Consider the following 15,711-nt stretch of genomic DNA (forward strand, 5'->3'; position numbering starts at 1 on the left):
TCTGGCAGGTTCACTTACAACAAGTCTTATCAGTGATGAGGTCCATGGGTCCTGTTCCATCAAAAGCGCTCACAGAGTCTCCAGAGTTGGACAAAAACAACAATCCCATGGTTCTTTCACTGAACGAGAGCATGTTTGAATATTCATGCCGATGATATTCTTCTTMTTTCACACCCTAAACAGTGTCGCGTTGATTTCTTGAATCCCAACCATGCATTCTCTCAGAGAATGTGATGTCATTTTTGTCTTACCTTGGAAACCCGGTTAGGAAGAAGAATACACACTTATGTCAGCACTGGACAAATCAGGAAATTAGGTCCAGTTCACATACGTCTCATTTTCTAATCTGTACCATCTAAGGTGTCCTTTATATAGACCACACAGAGAGAGAGAGATAGTGTCTGTCCGCACTGCAGATGCTTGCTCACTGTCAACCCCCCTTCTCTTCTACCCTTCTCTCATCTCCGGAAATGGCATTTTCTGCAGTGTCCAGGCTGGTGGCCAATACTGCCTTCACACCACCTCCCTAGTGTGATTTGTTTATTCACACCATCACTGGAGGCCTAGAGACAGAGAGAGACAGAGAGACCGAAAGGTAAAGACAGAGAAATAGAGAGGAGGATTGAGGGAGAGAACTGAGAGGATAAGTCATTTTGGAAGTTCTTTTTCTAACAATCCAAGTAGAGATGGGCCATGGACACATGTAGAAATGATTAAATAAACTCAGTATCTTTTGTTGTAGCAGTGGACCTGCCTTCATACAAATACCTGATACAAGACTGACTGGAACAGACAAGAGGTCTTTTACCATTTTTGTGAATGACAAATGATTTATTTTCCCATGAGTTGCAAACTTACCATGTTATGTATCGAAATTGACACTTTGAGATGCAGCACTCATATCGTCTGAGATAGACATGTAGCAAATCATCTGAAGAACTTCATTTACACAGTGCCAGAAATCTCCTGGCACTCTCTTTCTGCTACGCTATGTGTCCAGTGTGATCATGTATTGCTGTGATTTTCAACCCCTGTTATAAACTGTACCGTGATCTTTCATTCACATAGCCCTGTATCTATGTTTGGGCCAAGAGGTCTTGACCTAATTGAGTGGAGGTTGAGGGGTGGACCTTGATTATAAATWTAAGAATCTTAAAAGAAATATTTCAAAACACTCAATTTCTTAGCATTTTCCTTTGATGCCTTATTTCTGTTATTTCCGTCAATAGAACCTTCGTCTTTTCCTCGAATGCCTTCTCTAKAAAAAAATGATAATAATCAGACTGTATATGTAAACATATGTTTTTCTTTTTCTGTGAAGCAACGGTTGCATTGTTGTGATCAGCAGTGACCAATGAAAATGGACTTTATACTCGAGACATTGAGACTATTTCTAACAGCTGAGGCCCAAAACTAAATGGCTTTTATTGGAGGATATTGAGAGGGYGCTGCATCAGTGGTACAAACACTTTTACTCAACTGATCGATCTAATGATGGTGCTTTGATAACTACACACTTGTTCAATGCATAAAATAAGTATAATAATTGATGAAATGTAATACTCAATAACCTTAATAATAATCTGTTTCTGAATGAATCAATTTAACCTCTGATTATATTATACAGTACTGTCCATCTTTTTCAAATGGACCAGATGTTATGACAGTACACCTGTCATATTCCTTTCTCTCTCTCTGTGTCCACCCCATTCTAACTCCTTTCCTCCATTCTCTCTTAATTTACTTGACGGAGGGGGGGGGGGCTTTACTCATTGTTGTTGTTGATAGACTGAAAGCTGAGTGAGCTATCCCCTCCTTAACTGTTTATATTACCGTCCAAATCTTTGTCGAGAAAATGGCATTCAATAAACAGCAACATATTGTCAAGGTGATTTGTTGTGTTGTGTTGTGCGTGTGTGGCCCAGTGGAGGCTGGTGGGAGGATCTATAGGAGGATGGGCTAATTGTAGAGGCTGGAATTGAATAGATGGAACGGAGTCAAACGTGGTTTCCACATGTTTGATCTGTTTGATACGGTTCCATTTATTCCATTCCAGCCAATACAATGAGCCCCTCCTCCTAAAGTTCCTCCCACCAGCCTCCACTGGTGTGGCCCCATTCCTCACCTCTATCATAAAATGTAATGTCACTGAAATGTCTCCAAAAAATGTACGACAATTTATGGCAGTAGATTGAAGGCTTACACTGCACTCTGGTGGTGAAAATATACCACTTCAGAAACGCAACGGAAATTACGTCACGAACGGAGCTGTCTCCTGGATGCAGCTGTTCTTCTGTAAACATGGCGTCCGTAACAACAGGTGAGTGATATAAAAGGGCCCGGATAACGTGGAAAATCGCTTAAAAAGACTCMAAAAATATTTGTTATCAATTATTCTTAGAATACTGATTAAGGATATTTATTTTTCGGAATGTAGAGAAACTGGTTTCTGTATGTCTAGCTAGCATAGTGTGTTGGTCTCAAGTGCCGACTAGAATGTAGTAGCTAACTTTAGCCGTTTAGCTAGCTAGATAACGTTAGCTATTCAACATTGGTCGTGCATCATTCTTGTTTGTGGTTAAACATTTTTTTACCACAAACAAAAGTGGGACTGATGACTAGTTTATCATTGGCTCCATCGAGTTGACTGATAGCTAGATTGACTACAACTTCGTACCTAACATTTTCATTCACATGAACGTTAGCTACTGTTAAATTGGCTAGCTAGCAAGTCAACTAGTAGCTAGTCCACAAATACACATGTAGCGTTCTAACATTAGCGTGATGGAGGGGAGGTAGAWCGCTAGTCTAACAACTAATGTTACCGAAAGGTCGCCTTGTTTCATTATCATACGTTTCGTGCAGGCCATGGTGAAATTAAACCTAGACAGAACGGTTGGTTAACTAGTTTAGTTAGCAAGTTATTTTATATGTTCGCGACGAGTAGCCCACACACTGCAACCAAAGCCCTTTAGCTAATGTTGGGACTGACTTCAGCTGCCTGTTGCCTCTCTCCCTCTAGTTAGCTAACCAGAGACCACTCAGTTTAATTACACTTTTATTTTGCCTGATACTGTAAAATGAAGTCCTTTACACATCACTGATCCGCTTTGACGGCAAAAKTATCGTTCTGGTGGAAACACTGGCAATATCAAATGTGTCTATGAACCCCAGTGGAATTTCGCTGTCACCACAAGGCGATCCATCATSRTTTTATAAATAACACCTAGCTGGCTGGTCGAGCATGTGTTGTCTGACTTCAGCATGCTGTCCTGTCCCCAGGGTTTCCACTTGGCATGTTCCATTGGAGCTCATTATATGGATAWAGCCTAATCAGATGGCTTTGTATTTTAAGTTTGAAGGTCAATAAATTATGGCTTTTAGTATTGCAATTGAAAAATACGTTTGTCAAAATACGTTTTAAGACCATCACTTTTGTAATATAGCTCTTAAAATATACTTGTAAACACTTCAGCAATTAAAGTCAAGGTGTTTGTTTTTATCAGCTACTTGAGCTGTTTTTAACGCTCCTCCCTCTGCCTTTTCAGCCACCTCGGAATGGATCCAGTTCTTCAAAGATGCTGGGATACCTGCTGGTCTGGCTGTCAACTATGCTGTGTCTTTTGTGGACAACAGGTAATTAAGGCTGTCTTCACTCCTTGGCCTGGAACAGTTCACCACAAAATGAAAGATTGTCAGACATTTTCATTTGATTATTGGTCCCGTGTGGCTCATTTGGTAGAGCATGGGGGACCAGAATGAAGAAATATGAAAATCAGGGATGCAAACTAGTCACCTTTTGGCGAAATTTGCCATTTTGAATCCAAAATATGTGACCTAAGTGAATCGTGTAGATCCGATGAGAAAGGTTGGGGTTGGGGGGGAGGGCAGCAATCGTTCACATAACAGAATGCAGCACGCGACTGAAGAGAGAAAAGACAACCAATTTGCTAGTTACAGAATCAGCGCGCACCCTGGAAAGACAGCAGTAGGGCGCAAAGGCAGTTTGCCAGTTACAGCAGCGCGTCCCTGAACGATAACGAAGAGGTAGGCGAGAAGCCTGACCACGGAGACGGGGTGAGAAGGTGATGAAGCGTACTTCATGAGCTGTAACCGAAAAACAACTGGCATTTGGAAAGTTTGAGGTGAGGGAGAAATTGTGGTGGAACAAGTATTGTTAAGTATCTTGCTATCGTAGCTGGATCGAATTCTCCGTTAGCTAGCCAGAGAAATGTTAAGCAACAATAGCCAAYTTAGCTGATCAAATAATTGTGTTTATTGTTTGAAAGTTAGCTGGTTAATAAAGTCAGACAGTTAGTTAGCTAACTAACGTTACAATATCAGATGAGCTAACGTTAGTGACCCAGCTACACTGATCAAGTGTAGCTGGGCCTGGCTTATGCCAATAGATGTGAAAGAAAAACCACACACGTTCCCTCTTTCAATATAGTGGATAAAAAGGGGTATGCCAGGTGTACTCTGCCTGAAATTATGCCAACTCACCATGTGGCTGAATCAGTGGGAGCCCTGAGCTTGTTTCCCGGCAACAATAAGGTCCCATCTAGGGGTGATGGGAGACAGTGACACCCTTGTTCCTTATGTCCAGTCTACAACGTAATTTGTTTTTTGTTGCGGTCATTGTGGAAACCCCCGCTTCACAGAGGTAGGATGTTGGAAATGGAAGCAACGTTTTCAGTTCTTTTGTGGCTATCAGGAAATGCAGCCTTGATTTTAATCCAGAAGGTCGGCAGAGATTAAGTAATGTCAAACATACTTTTAAGGCCACCGTCATTTGCATCCTCAAGGAGTTGATTTCCTTCCTGCACAGACATGAACGATTCACCTGGGACATTCACAAATGGGTCGCGGATCCATTCCTTCGCACTTCGTGGGTCTTTGGCGGTTGGGAAGTAACGCTCGAACTCCATTGACGGCGAAGCTGGGGGATCGCGCACCAGCTGGGAGAAAGACGGCCCAGTCTGTCTCTCCCAAAATCCCCGCTAATATTTGGAACATGTCAAATATGCCCCTTTGGGCCTTTTATCTTCCTTAGCCCTTCCAAAGATATCGACGTTTGCTTGTTTTTTTATTCATGTCGACTAACGTAGCTGGCTAGTACAACGTTGGTGAGCAACACAGCTCACACAGACGGTGATAGACTCGCGGCGCGCGCATTACTCAAGTTCAAAATCTGTAAACTGTTGTGGGCGTGACAGAGATATTAGAGTGATGAGAAAAGGACCAACAGACTGCACCAAGTTCAATGTAATTACTGCACAAATAGCCTCTAATTGTATATAAATATTATTTTATTTTACAGATAAAAAATATATAATAAATGACCCTTTCCGTGTGGCTGTTGTTTAATTAGTTCAAACCTGTATTTCCCCCCTAGCAGAGATTTTTTTGTTGTTGCATGTTTCAGTGCAAAAAGAAAGTGTCACCTTTTCTGCACTCATCGGTTTGCATCCCTGGAAAATGTATGCACTCACTTCTGGACTCTGGATACGAGCGTCTGCTAAATGACTAAAATGTAAATGTAGAATGTAAACAATTTGGTATCGAAGTCATGAATAATTTCCATTAATTTAGAATAAATTCTCAGCCATTCTTCTGTTAGTAGGAATTAAATATCTCTCTTTTCTCTCGCAATCCCACCCCCTTCTCTCTCACTCTGCAGGGTCCAGAAGAACATGCTGATGGACCTCAGTAAGGAGATCATGATGGACCTGGGCATCACTGTCATCGGTGACATTATTGCCATCCTCAAACACGCCAAACAGGTCTACCGACAGGTAAGGAGACGGCTTGTGTAGAGCATGATCGACCAGTCTATCGTGATCGACAGGCTGGTAGACCACCGGTCTAGTGAAATGATGGGCGGAAAGATAGAATCACTTCCCGTTGCATCATTCATTTAAAGAGCTTTTCGAGCACATGTTGGGAGCACTTCCTCCAATGCAGCACTACAAGTCATGCGAGAGAGATATGGTGCTTTGCCAGAAGACTTGCTGTTTTTAATGCTGTTCTGACAGCAGTTACTCCAATGCTGCCTCTCTCCCACCTCCCCTTCCCCTCTCCAGGACATGTGCAAAATGGCCACACAGGCCATAACCTCAGGACAGTCCAGCGTTCAGACCGAACTCCGAAGAACTGCCAACACCCGTGAGTATTTTGATTCAAAACAATGAACCGTTAAGAATTTCATACCAGTGATTTTCCTTTTATGTATCGCCTTTCTCAACGTGCTTAACAGTGTAGGACGATAAGTCACCCCTTCCACCGCCAATGAGTAGCGTCACCCTCTTGGGTAATGCACGGGAGCCATTCTGTGCCAGAATCCTCACCATATGTTTCTAATCCTCTTGTTTCTCTGCAGCCGCCACACGTATGATTGCCAACGCCTTAAGCCGCGACTCACCGCCAAGCACACCAGCCCATCACCCTGACAACCGGGCAATCTCTGTGACAGTGTCCAACAAACAGGCCAAGAGTGGCAAAGCAGGTAGCTACCCCCCTGTTCCACCCTCTGTGTGGACTGGCCTTCTCACTCTATCTGCCGTAGCAGGAGGCAACATCTCCCTAGCATAGATGTCACACTGACTCTCGCCGTCTCCATCCCACAATATCTCATTATTTTTCTTCTCTACCTCTTTCCACCTCCTCTCTCTCTCTCTCTCCATCCTATCTCTCTTTTTCCYAGTGCTGAGCCGGCCTGCTGACGAGGGGAACGGTCTGCCGGTGAAGCGTCGGCGCGTGACTGCAGAGATGGAAGGCAAGTACATCATCAACATGCCCAAAGGCACCACGGCACGCACCGCCCGAATCCTGGCCCAGCAGGCCAAGAAAGGTAGGGCCTCGGCTTCTGGCCAGGGTGAACCAAGGAAACTAATCATTCAACGCCCTTTAACGCTCATCCCACTAATATTATGGACTGCCGCATCTAAAGGAAATGGTTCTTGGAATGTCTTTATTACTTACCATGATAAAGATGACCCCTATCCCCAACTAGAACCCCCCCCCCCCCCCAACACACACCATTCCACCCTTTCTATGTGTCTCTTTCAATTTCTGTGTTTGACAGTATATTTATCTTTTTAACTCTGTTTCTCTTACCTATAAAAAGGGAACAAGCGGATGTCTGTGTTTGAGCGACTGGGAGCCGAGTCCAAGGCAGATACCACCACGGGTAGCAGCAAGGTGAGCCCTCTCTTTTGACACGTTACATGTGTGTCTATGTGAGTGACGTTGAGTGTTAGTCAGGGCATGTCCTCTCTGCTCTCATGGCCCGTTTCTCTCCAGCCCACGGGTGTGTTCAGTCGTCTGGGCCGAGCAGACGGAGCGGAGGAGGAGCAGGGAACAGCAGGAAGGGTTGATGTAGACGGAGTGGAAGAGGAGGAGGAGGAGGAGGAGGATGATAGTGACGGAGAGGGTTCGGTCCTACAGTACGCTGGCGTCCTCAAGCGACTCCCACCCTCCCAGAAGAAAGAGCCTGGGKCCCCCAAGCTGGCCCCCACCACCCTCCGCCGCCTGGGAGGGAAATTCAAACTCCCCCCCACTGATTCTCCCTCCTCCTCCTCCTCTTCCTCCCCCGATGGCCTCCCCCCTGCCAAGCTCAGCGTGCTTCAGAGACTGGGCAAGCCCCCTGCCTCCCCACCGCCTGCCGACACCCAGGACAGCCRGGTGACCAGCACCAGAAATAAGGCCCGACCAGGCCTGGCCCTGGCTAGCCCCAAGGTCACCAGCAGCACCAGGGCTGGAGGAGGGGAGAGTTTTGGGGCTCAGATGGACGTAGGGTCAGTCAATGTCTTTAAGAGACTAGGCAGCAGGAGGACCTAACACATATCAGGTCATGTCTAGACTTAAACAGTACCTTTTTATTATTTGGTATTATTCCCCCTACGTGTTGGAGTCATGAAAAGCATTGTGTTATTATATCCAACCGTAGAGGTTTGAGACGACCACTGCAATCGGCCTGGGTGAATGAACATTTTGGATGTTGCATCAGGTTTTGAAAGGTAAGTTTAGTTTCTATAGGCATGAATTTACCCATCTACCTAACTACATTTTTAAGTTGGACACATACAGATGAAAGATAGCCACGCTATGGTGCGGTATTCACTCTCTGCATTTTCTCCACGCTGCTGTTCCTCTCCCTCTGCCAAACAAGGAGATTAAAACTGCTGTACCCATCTCTAGCTTTTAGTTGTATTGTTTTATACTATTGTTATGGCATGGCACCAACACAGTGGCCTCTTGACCTCATATGCCTCCAGTTGGGGATGCCATCCGTTACACACCCCCCCCCCCGGACGGCTAGTTATTGTGACATGTTGATAACATCACATAAAGAGCTAACCAGGATACCAACAGAGACCTGTTTGTGCTAACATTCCACTCCTTGTCATGGTATGTAGGTTATATGACGCAGAGTACAAGGGGTGGAATGTTAGCACAAAACAGGTCTGTATTTTAGGCTTTACGGAGAGCTGCTTCTAGTGAAGCTGGCTAAGTGATCAAATGGATTGTTGGAATGCACGATGTAACGTTATTCACCATATCACGTAAGCACTCGCCTCACCTGGGCTGTGACTACCTGGTACAGTCCACTGCTAAGACTTTAATGCTGTAACTCTGGCCCTAGACTGGACAACAGCAACTGGCAAACAGCACATCAATGAACCTCTCAACCCACAAGCAAGAGCATCTCATCACCTCCTTTTATATGAACTGTATTTGTAGAAATGTGTAAATGCATATTGCTTGATGATGCCTACCTTTTGAAGGCTCCACCACCACATTGAACCTCTGGTTGTGTACAGCCATCTGCTTGAAAGCCAAGAGATTCTGAGTTGTCTGTTCACGGAAAAGGAAGTTACCCACCCTTGACCTGGAAGTAGATTTTATTGTGAGGTTTTTCCCGGGGCTTATTCAGTACGTAGAAATGTAACGTATAGAGCTCACATGATGCTTTAGTTGACTAACAAGAGAAGCATGTTAGTTCTGCACCATACCCTTTCTATCTAAATGTGTAATGTGCTTTCCTCTATAAGCCCCTGGTTTGTCATAATTCAGCATGGTATAGGAACTGATATGTAATGTCCCCTTGATATTGATACAATACTTAGCAGGTGTTCACCCAACTCAATGTCATTTTGAGACTGTGTCTTTTATTTATTTTTTATTAAACTTCACACCGGAACTTTGCTACACTATCTATATTTTGAAAATCATGACAAAAAAAACGACATCCAAGGTTTTATCGTTTTTAAGATGTAATGGAACAAGTCACCCTGCCATCAGAAAGTGATCTTGAAGATAAACAAGAAAATGGCGGAAAAAGTGTYGCCTGATTTATTTTCCTTCCATCTTTGAGCTAGCTACTGCAGCCGTCCCGTCCCCCAGGATTTCAGTCCTACAGGATGCTCTTGTACTTTGGACCTTGCTCTTTTAATGAGATACCCTATCATTGAAATTGCAGGTGTGAGACCAGAGTCAATATTTGGCTTCTCGGTGGAATAGACATTGAGCTGATCATTTATCGAGGAGTTCAATAATATGTGTGGGAGTGTTGTGTGTTAGGGGTTGAGTCAGTGAGCTCTCCATCTTGTCAGTGTTACCTCCCTGGAGATGGGTGTCTTAGCCTCCCCCTCACACAGAAATGCGCTGCATCGACAAACACAGGCAGGAGCACAGCTGGCACCACTAACCAGGCTTTTGACAGTGACAGACAGATGGGAGGGATGGTGCAAGTGTGACAGCCTGTCCAGTCTTCTCCCACTCACTGTTTCAGACAGACATAATACATGGAAGAGAGAGAACTCTCATAGACCTTCACTTCATGAGGGGGTTAAGTCACTACTTTCACCTCTGATTTGTAGCACCGGTGGTGGGAAAGGTACCCAGTTGTCATGCTTGAGTAAAAGTCAAGATACCTTAATAGAAAATGACTCAAGTAAAAGTGAGTCACCCAGTAAAATGGTACTTGAGTAAAAGTCTAAAAGTATTTGGTATTTTCTTTTGATAAGTGCGTGAATAGGACCATTTTCCTGTCCTGCTAAGCATTCAAAATGTAAGGAGTACTTTTGGGTGTCAGAGAAAATGTATGGAGTAAAAAGTACATTATTTTCTTTAGGAATATAGTGAAGTAAAAGTATTGAAAAATAGTAAAGTAAATTACATATACCCCAAAAACTACTTTAGTACTTTAAAGTATTTTTACTTAAGTACTTTACACCACTGTGTAGCACCCACCTAGCCTGAAATCCAGAACCTGTTTAGCTAAATTTCCACTCCTTCAAATCCAATCACATCAAATGACATTTTTAACATGCACCGAATACAACAGGTGCTTACTTACAAGCCCTTAACTCTATTCCTTGAACTGCATTGTTGGTTAAGAAAAGATTTACGAAATAAACTAAAGTTTAAAAAATTCTAAAAAAGTGGCACAAAATAACAATAACGAGGGTATATATAGGGGGTACCAGTACCGAGTCAATGTGTGGGGGTACAGGTTAGTCGAGGTAATTTGTACATGTAGGTAGGGGTAAAGTGACTATGCTTAGATAGCAAACAGTGAGTGGGTGGGGGGGGGACACAGAGAGAACAGTCTGTGACTAAACATATTTTCAGTCTCCTGAGGAGGAAAAGGCATTGTTGTCTTTGTATGTTTGGGCAATGATAGTTTGTTGATGATGTGAACACCAAGGAACTTGAAACTTTGTACTCTGTGTCATGTGATCATGACAAGAAGTGGAATGATAACTCAAACCGACTGGTACCCAGGCTAGCACCCACCTAGATGATGCACAGAAACCATTTTTGCAACAGAGTCCTCATCAGATCTTACAGTGGAGAAGTGATTGGGTGTAATTACGTGTCCGTGATCTTTCAGGGCCAGAGCAGCTTTGCCAGATAGAAAGTCCTCTGGGTCACTGCTGCTTAGTAACTAGCACAGTCCCACAGCAGGTGATGCTGTTCATTAATGTGGACAGTGGAACATGGGCACAGTACATTCATAATAGTGGTGTGTGGCCGAACAACAACAGCCATGGATTCTATACCAGTGTAGGTTTGTGTCCTGCGGAATTAATGCAGGCTAGGCTATACAAAAGGGCACAACACTGGTATTTTTGTGGTTCCAATGGAATCTGGTCACAGATCATTGAAATGGACACCATTTTCCCMGAGAAAAAGAACAGAAGAGTGGCAGGAAAGGGCCTTCCCCAAACAGTTGTCACAAAGTTGGAAGAACAGAATCATCTAGAATGTATTTGTACAGTGCCTCTGGAAATTATTCAGACCCCTTGACTTTTTCCACATTTTGTTACGTTACAGCCTTATTCTAAAATTGATTAAATGAACAAGTTTCCTCAGCAATCTACACGCACTTCCCCATAATGACAAAGCGAAAACAGGTGTTTAGAAATTTTTGTAAATGTATAAAAACATAAAAAAACAGATAGCTTATTTACATAAGTATTCAGACCCATAGCTATGAGACTTGAAATTGAGCTCAGGTGCATCCTGTTTCCATTGATCATCCTTGACATGTTTCTACAACTTGATTGGAGTCCACCTGTGGTAAATTCCATTGATTGGACATGATTTGGAAAGAAACACACCTGTCTATAGAAGGTCACACAGTTGACAGTGCATGTCAGAGCAAAAACCAAGCCATGAGGTTGAAGGAATTGTCCGTACAGCTCCGAGACAGGATTGTGTCAAGGCACAGATCTGGGGAAGGGTACCAAAGGAATTCGCCAGCATTGAAGGCCCCCAGGGACTGGGAGACTAGTCAGGATTGAGGGAAAGATGAACAGAGCAAAGTACAGAGAGATCCTTGATGAAAACCTGCTCCAGAGTGCTCAGGATCTCAGACTGGGGCGAAGGGTCACCTTCCAACAGGCAACGACCCGAAGCACACAGCCAAGACAATGCAGGAGTGGCTTCGGGACAAGTCTCTGAATGTCCTTGAGTGGCCCAGCCAGAGCACCGACTTGAACCCAATCGAACATTCCTGGAAAGACCTGAAAATAGCTGTGCAGCTACAAACCTCACAGAGCTTGAGAGGATCTGCAGAGAAGAATGGGAGAAACTCCCCAAATACAGGTATGCTAAGCTTGCAGCGTCATACCCAAGAAGACTCGAGGCTGTAATCGCTGCCAAAGGTGCTGAGTAAAGGGTCTGAATACTTATGTAAATGTGATTTCTCAGTAAAAAAAAAGAAAAGAAATTAGCAACAATTTCAACAACAAAAAAATGTTTTGCTTTGTCATTATCGGGTATTGTGTGTAGATTGATGAGGAGTAAAACAATTTAATACATTTTAGAATAAGGCTGTAACGTAACAATGTGGAAAAAATCAAGGGGTCTGAATACTTTACGAAGGCACTGTGTGATTTAGCGTTAAGATTTCCCTTCACGTATCCTCCTGAGTGGCGCAGCGGTCTAGGGCACCGCATCGCAGTGCTAGCTGCGTTACTACAGATCCTGGTTCGATACCGGGTTGTGTCGCAGCCGGCCGCGACCGGGAGACCCATGAGGCGACGCACAATTGGCCCAACATCGTCTGGGTTAGGAGAGAGTTTGTCCGGGATGTCCTTGTCCCATTGCACTCTAGCGACTCCTGTGGCGTGCCGGGCGCATGCATGCTGACTAGGTCGCCAGGTGTATGGTGTTTCCTCCGACACATTGGTGCAGCTGGCTTCCGGGTTAAGTGTGCATTGTGTCAAGAAGCAGTGAGGCTTGGCGGGGTTGTGTTTCTGAGGACGCGCGGCTCTCGACCTTCGCCTCTCCCGAGTCCGTATGGGAGTTGCAGAGATGGGACAAGACTGTAACTACCAATTGGATATGACGAAATTGKGGAGAAAAACATGTAATTAAAAAATATTTCCTTTCACTGGAACTAAGGGGCCTGAATAATGAAAAACAGCCCCAGAYCATCATTCCTCCTCTACAAAACTTTACAGTTGCTCTCTTGGCATCTGCCAAACCCAGATTCATCCTTCGGACTGCCAGACGGTGAACCATGATTCATCACTCCAGAGAATGCGTTTCCACTGCTCCAGAGTCAAATGGAGGCGAGCTATACACCACTCCAGCCGACGCTTGGCATTGCGCATGGTAATCTTAGGCTTGTGTGTGGCTGCTCGGCCATGAACACCCATTTCATGAAGCTCCCGACGAAAAGTTATTGTGCTGACGTTGCTTCCAGAGGCAGCCTAGACCTYGGTTGTGAGTGTTGCAACCAAGGACAGAATTTTTTTATGCGCTTCAGCACTCGGTGGTCCAGTTCTTTGAGCTTGTGTGGCCTACCACTTTGTGGCTGAGCCATTGTTGCTCCTAGATGTTTCCACTTCACAATAACAGCACTTACAGTTGACCGGGGCAGCTCTAGCAGGGCAGAAATGTGATGAACTGACTTGTTGGAAAGGTGGCATCCTATGACAGTGCCACGTTGAAAGTCACTGAGCTTTTCAGTAAGGCCATTCTACTRCCAATTTTTGTCTATGGCGATTGCATGGCTGCAGTGGCAATTTAAGCAAAAAAAGTTTTATGCATGCCGGCAAAGCCACAACACTAGACAATACATTAATTGCACTATAACGGTGACAAACGGTGCCCACAAACTGTTCGGGCCTACATAAAGCTGTCTCAGCAGCCGAGCTTTCTTTTCAGCACCATGGAGTGAATMMTTACCACCGCTACACCTGGYWATCAGCGGAGCCTTGTCTGGCAGCGAATAAGTTCATTCAGCCTCATATACTGCCTTTAAAAAAAAAACATAGCTGATATGGCTGACATGCTTAAACAAATGAGGTTTCTACTGACAATTGAGATGTACACGCTATGGCATAAGGGGACGACTAGTAGATAAGAGGCAATCCAAGCTTGGACGGACGTAGTCAATACACCTTTGTTAATTACTTTTGAAATGTACTATCGACAGAATTCACAACATGGGCCATTCTTACAGTAAAATTATTAGGGTGAGAGACATGGGCTACTAACAGCTTACTACACAACATACACTTGGTATTACTTTCTTGGCTACAGTATAAGTATCTCCCTAGCATATTACTTAATTTATGCAGCAGCATACAATACATTTTTGGACTCACCTTGTTGTGCTGTGCTCACTTGAACAGGAAGGTGGCGCAGCGGTCCTTCTTGTATGCTCTAGAAAGAGGCACGAGTTCTCGATTTGGAATTCCGAGTTGGATGACCATTCAAAATCATTTTCTGTATTTTCCTAGTCGTCTTGAACTCACTGAAGTCTGAGATTTCCCAGTTCCGAGTTTCCAGTTGTCTTGAACGTGGCAGAAGTCATGCTGGATTGACAGCATGGCCAATGTACTCAAACTTTACCAATTGGATATCACAAAATTGGGGAGAAAAAGGGGGTCATTTTTTAAACATTTTATTTCAAAGGATAAATATTCAAATGCAACGCCATGGGCCAGAAGTTATGATCTTGTCACATCGCTGCAACTTGTTTATGTCCAATGGCCGATAAGCAATGATACGTTTTATTTATAATTTTTCATCAAATGACAGGGATTGAAAAGGATTTGCCATTAGATTGTCAACTTGATTCATGATGATGACTGCTTGTCTAGCTTGCTAGCTAAGATTTTGAAAGTATGATGTTGACATGTCCAGTCCAGTCAAAGCTACGGTAGATATAATGTGATTTGACGTTATTTTATCTGTGGCCAAAATCTTCTTGGATGGGCACTACTAATGTAACTCTATGGCAGTACCCAAGGGGCTTGAATTTCTAGCTCTACCTGTAGATTGTGCGTTGACGTAGTGTCCCATGAGTGACAGAACACTGAGCCAGTCACGGCACAACTAGAGAACATCACCAACTCCTACGCTCAGTATTTTCCGCTAGCTGCCCCACCACCACGGAAAGCACTGAGCTAGGCTGAAACACCTGCATTTTGGAGCTGCCTTACTCAAGAAAGCAAAAAAAGAAAAGGCAAAGGAGATGCCTAGTCAGCTGTACAACTGAAGGATTTCAACTGAAATGTGTCTTCCACAGGCTACCTGTCGAGATCATGTTTGTATGTGGCTTTATTAACATTTTTTTTATACATTGTTTACAAACTGATATGTGATATGTATTAACGCCACACAAAAAAACTCTGCCCCACCTGCCCTGAATGATGAGTCGCTACTGGATGGCTGTGTGGCCGAAATAGCCGAATCCACTAATTTGAAGGGGTGTCCACATACTTTTGTATGTATAGTGTATATGGAATAGTCTTGAGTTCATTGATTTCATTTGCGCAATTGACAAGTCTTGCCATTTGGATCAGAGCTAGAGCGCATAGGCTTACTACAATCATGTTGTTGATTACAGGTTTTAAAACGACAGATTTGTAGAATAGATTTAGTCTCTACCCCCGGCATATTCATACAGTAATTTCAACTCCTGATTATAAATGTTGGTGTTGCTTTTCGTTTTATTTTACGTTTCTTTGCACCCATCCATCATGACTCTTGATTKATCATATGAATCAAAGTGAAGATTGCTTACAGCTTTAAGGTGAAAGATCCGATTGAACTCCGCACGACTCCTCTTTTTCCCCCCACAATGCACCACGCGCGAGCCTGAGTCCGCTGGCTGTGGTGCTGAAGCGGCGCATGCCGGGGGCTCGAGCGCAGACACACAATCGAAGGCATCCTCTCGCGCGATGG

At 44.0% G+C, this 15,711-nt stretch overlaps 1 protein-coding gene across 4 annotated transcripts; it reads left to right on the forward strand.

The window, feature by feature from the left end:
* Nucleotides 1-2,251: 2,251 nt before the first annotated feature.
* lg22h19orf47 (linkage group 22 C19orf47 homolog) lies at nucleotides 2,252-8,193 on the forward strand. 4 transcript variants are annotated; one of them, XM_023967006.2, is made up of 8 exons: nucleotides 2,252-2,320; nucleotides 3,549-3,636; nucleotides 5,681-5,795; nucleotides 6,036-6,165; nucleotides 6,380-6,505; nucleotides 6,704-6,850; nucleotides 7,127-7,200; nucleotides 7,303-8,193. In XM_023967006.2, the coding sequence occupies exons 1-8, from the start codon at nucleotides 2,302-2,304 to the stop codon at nucleotides 7,837-7,839; spliced, it is 1,236 nt and encodes a 411-aa protein (XP_023822774.1). In that variant the 5' UTR covers nucleotides 2,252-2,301; the 3' UTR covers nucleotides 7,840-8,193. The 4 variants fall into 4 exon arrangements, with proteins under 4 accessions (XP_023822774.1, XP_023822777.1, XP_023822775.1 ...); XM_023967009.2 differs by having other exon boundaries at nucleotides 6,704-6,775; XM_023967007.2 differs by having other exon boundaries at nucleotides 6,039-6,165.
* Nucleotides 8,194-15,711: the final 7,518 nt, after the last annotated feature.

Source organism: Salvelinus sp. IW2-2015, linkage group LG22, assembly GCF_002910315.2.
Source record: "Salvelinus sp. IW2-2015 linkage group LG22, ASM291031v2, whole genome shotgun sequence".
NCBI classification, from domain to species: Eukaryota; Metazoa; Chordata; class Actinopteri; order Salmoniformes; family Salmonidae; genus Salvelinus; species Salvelinus sp. IW2-2015.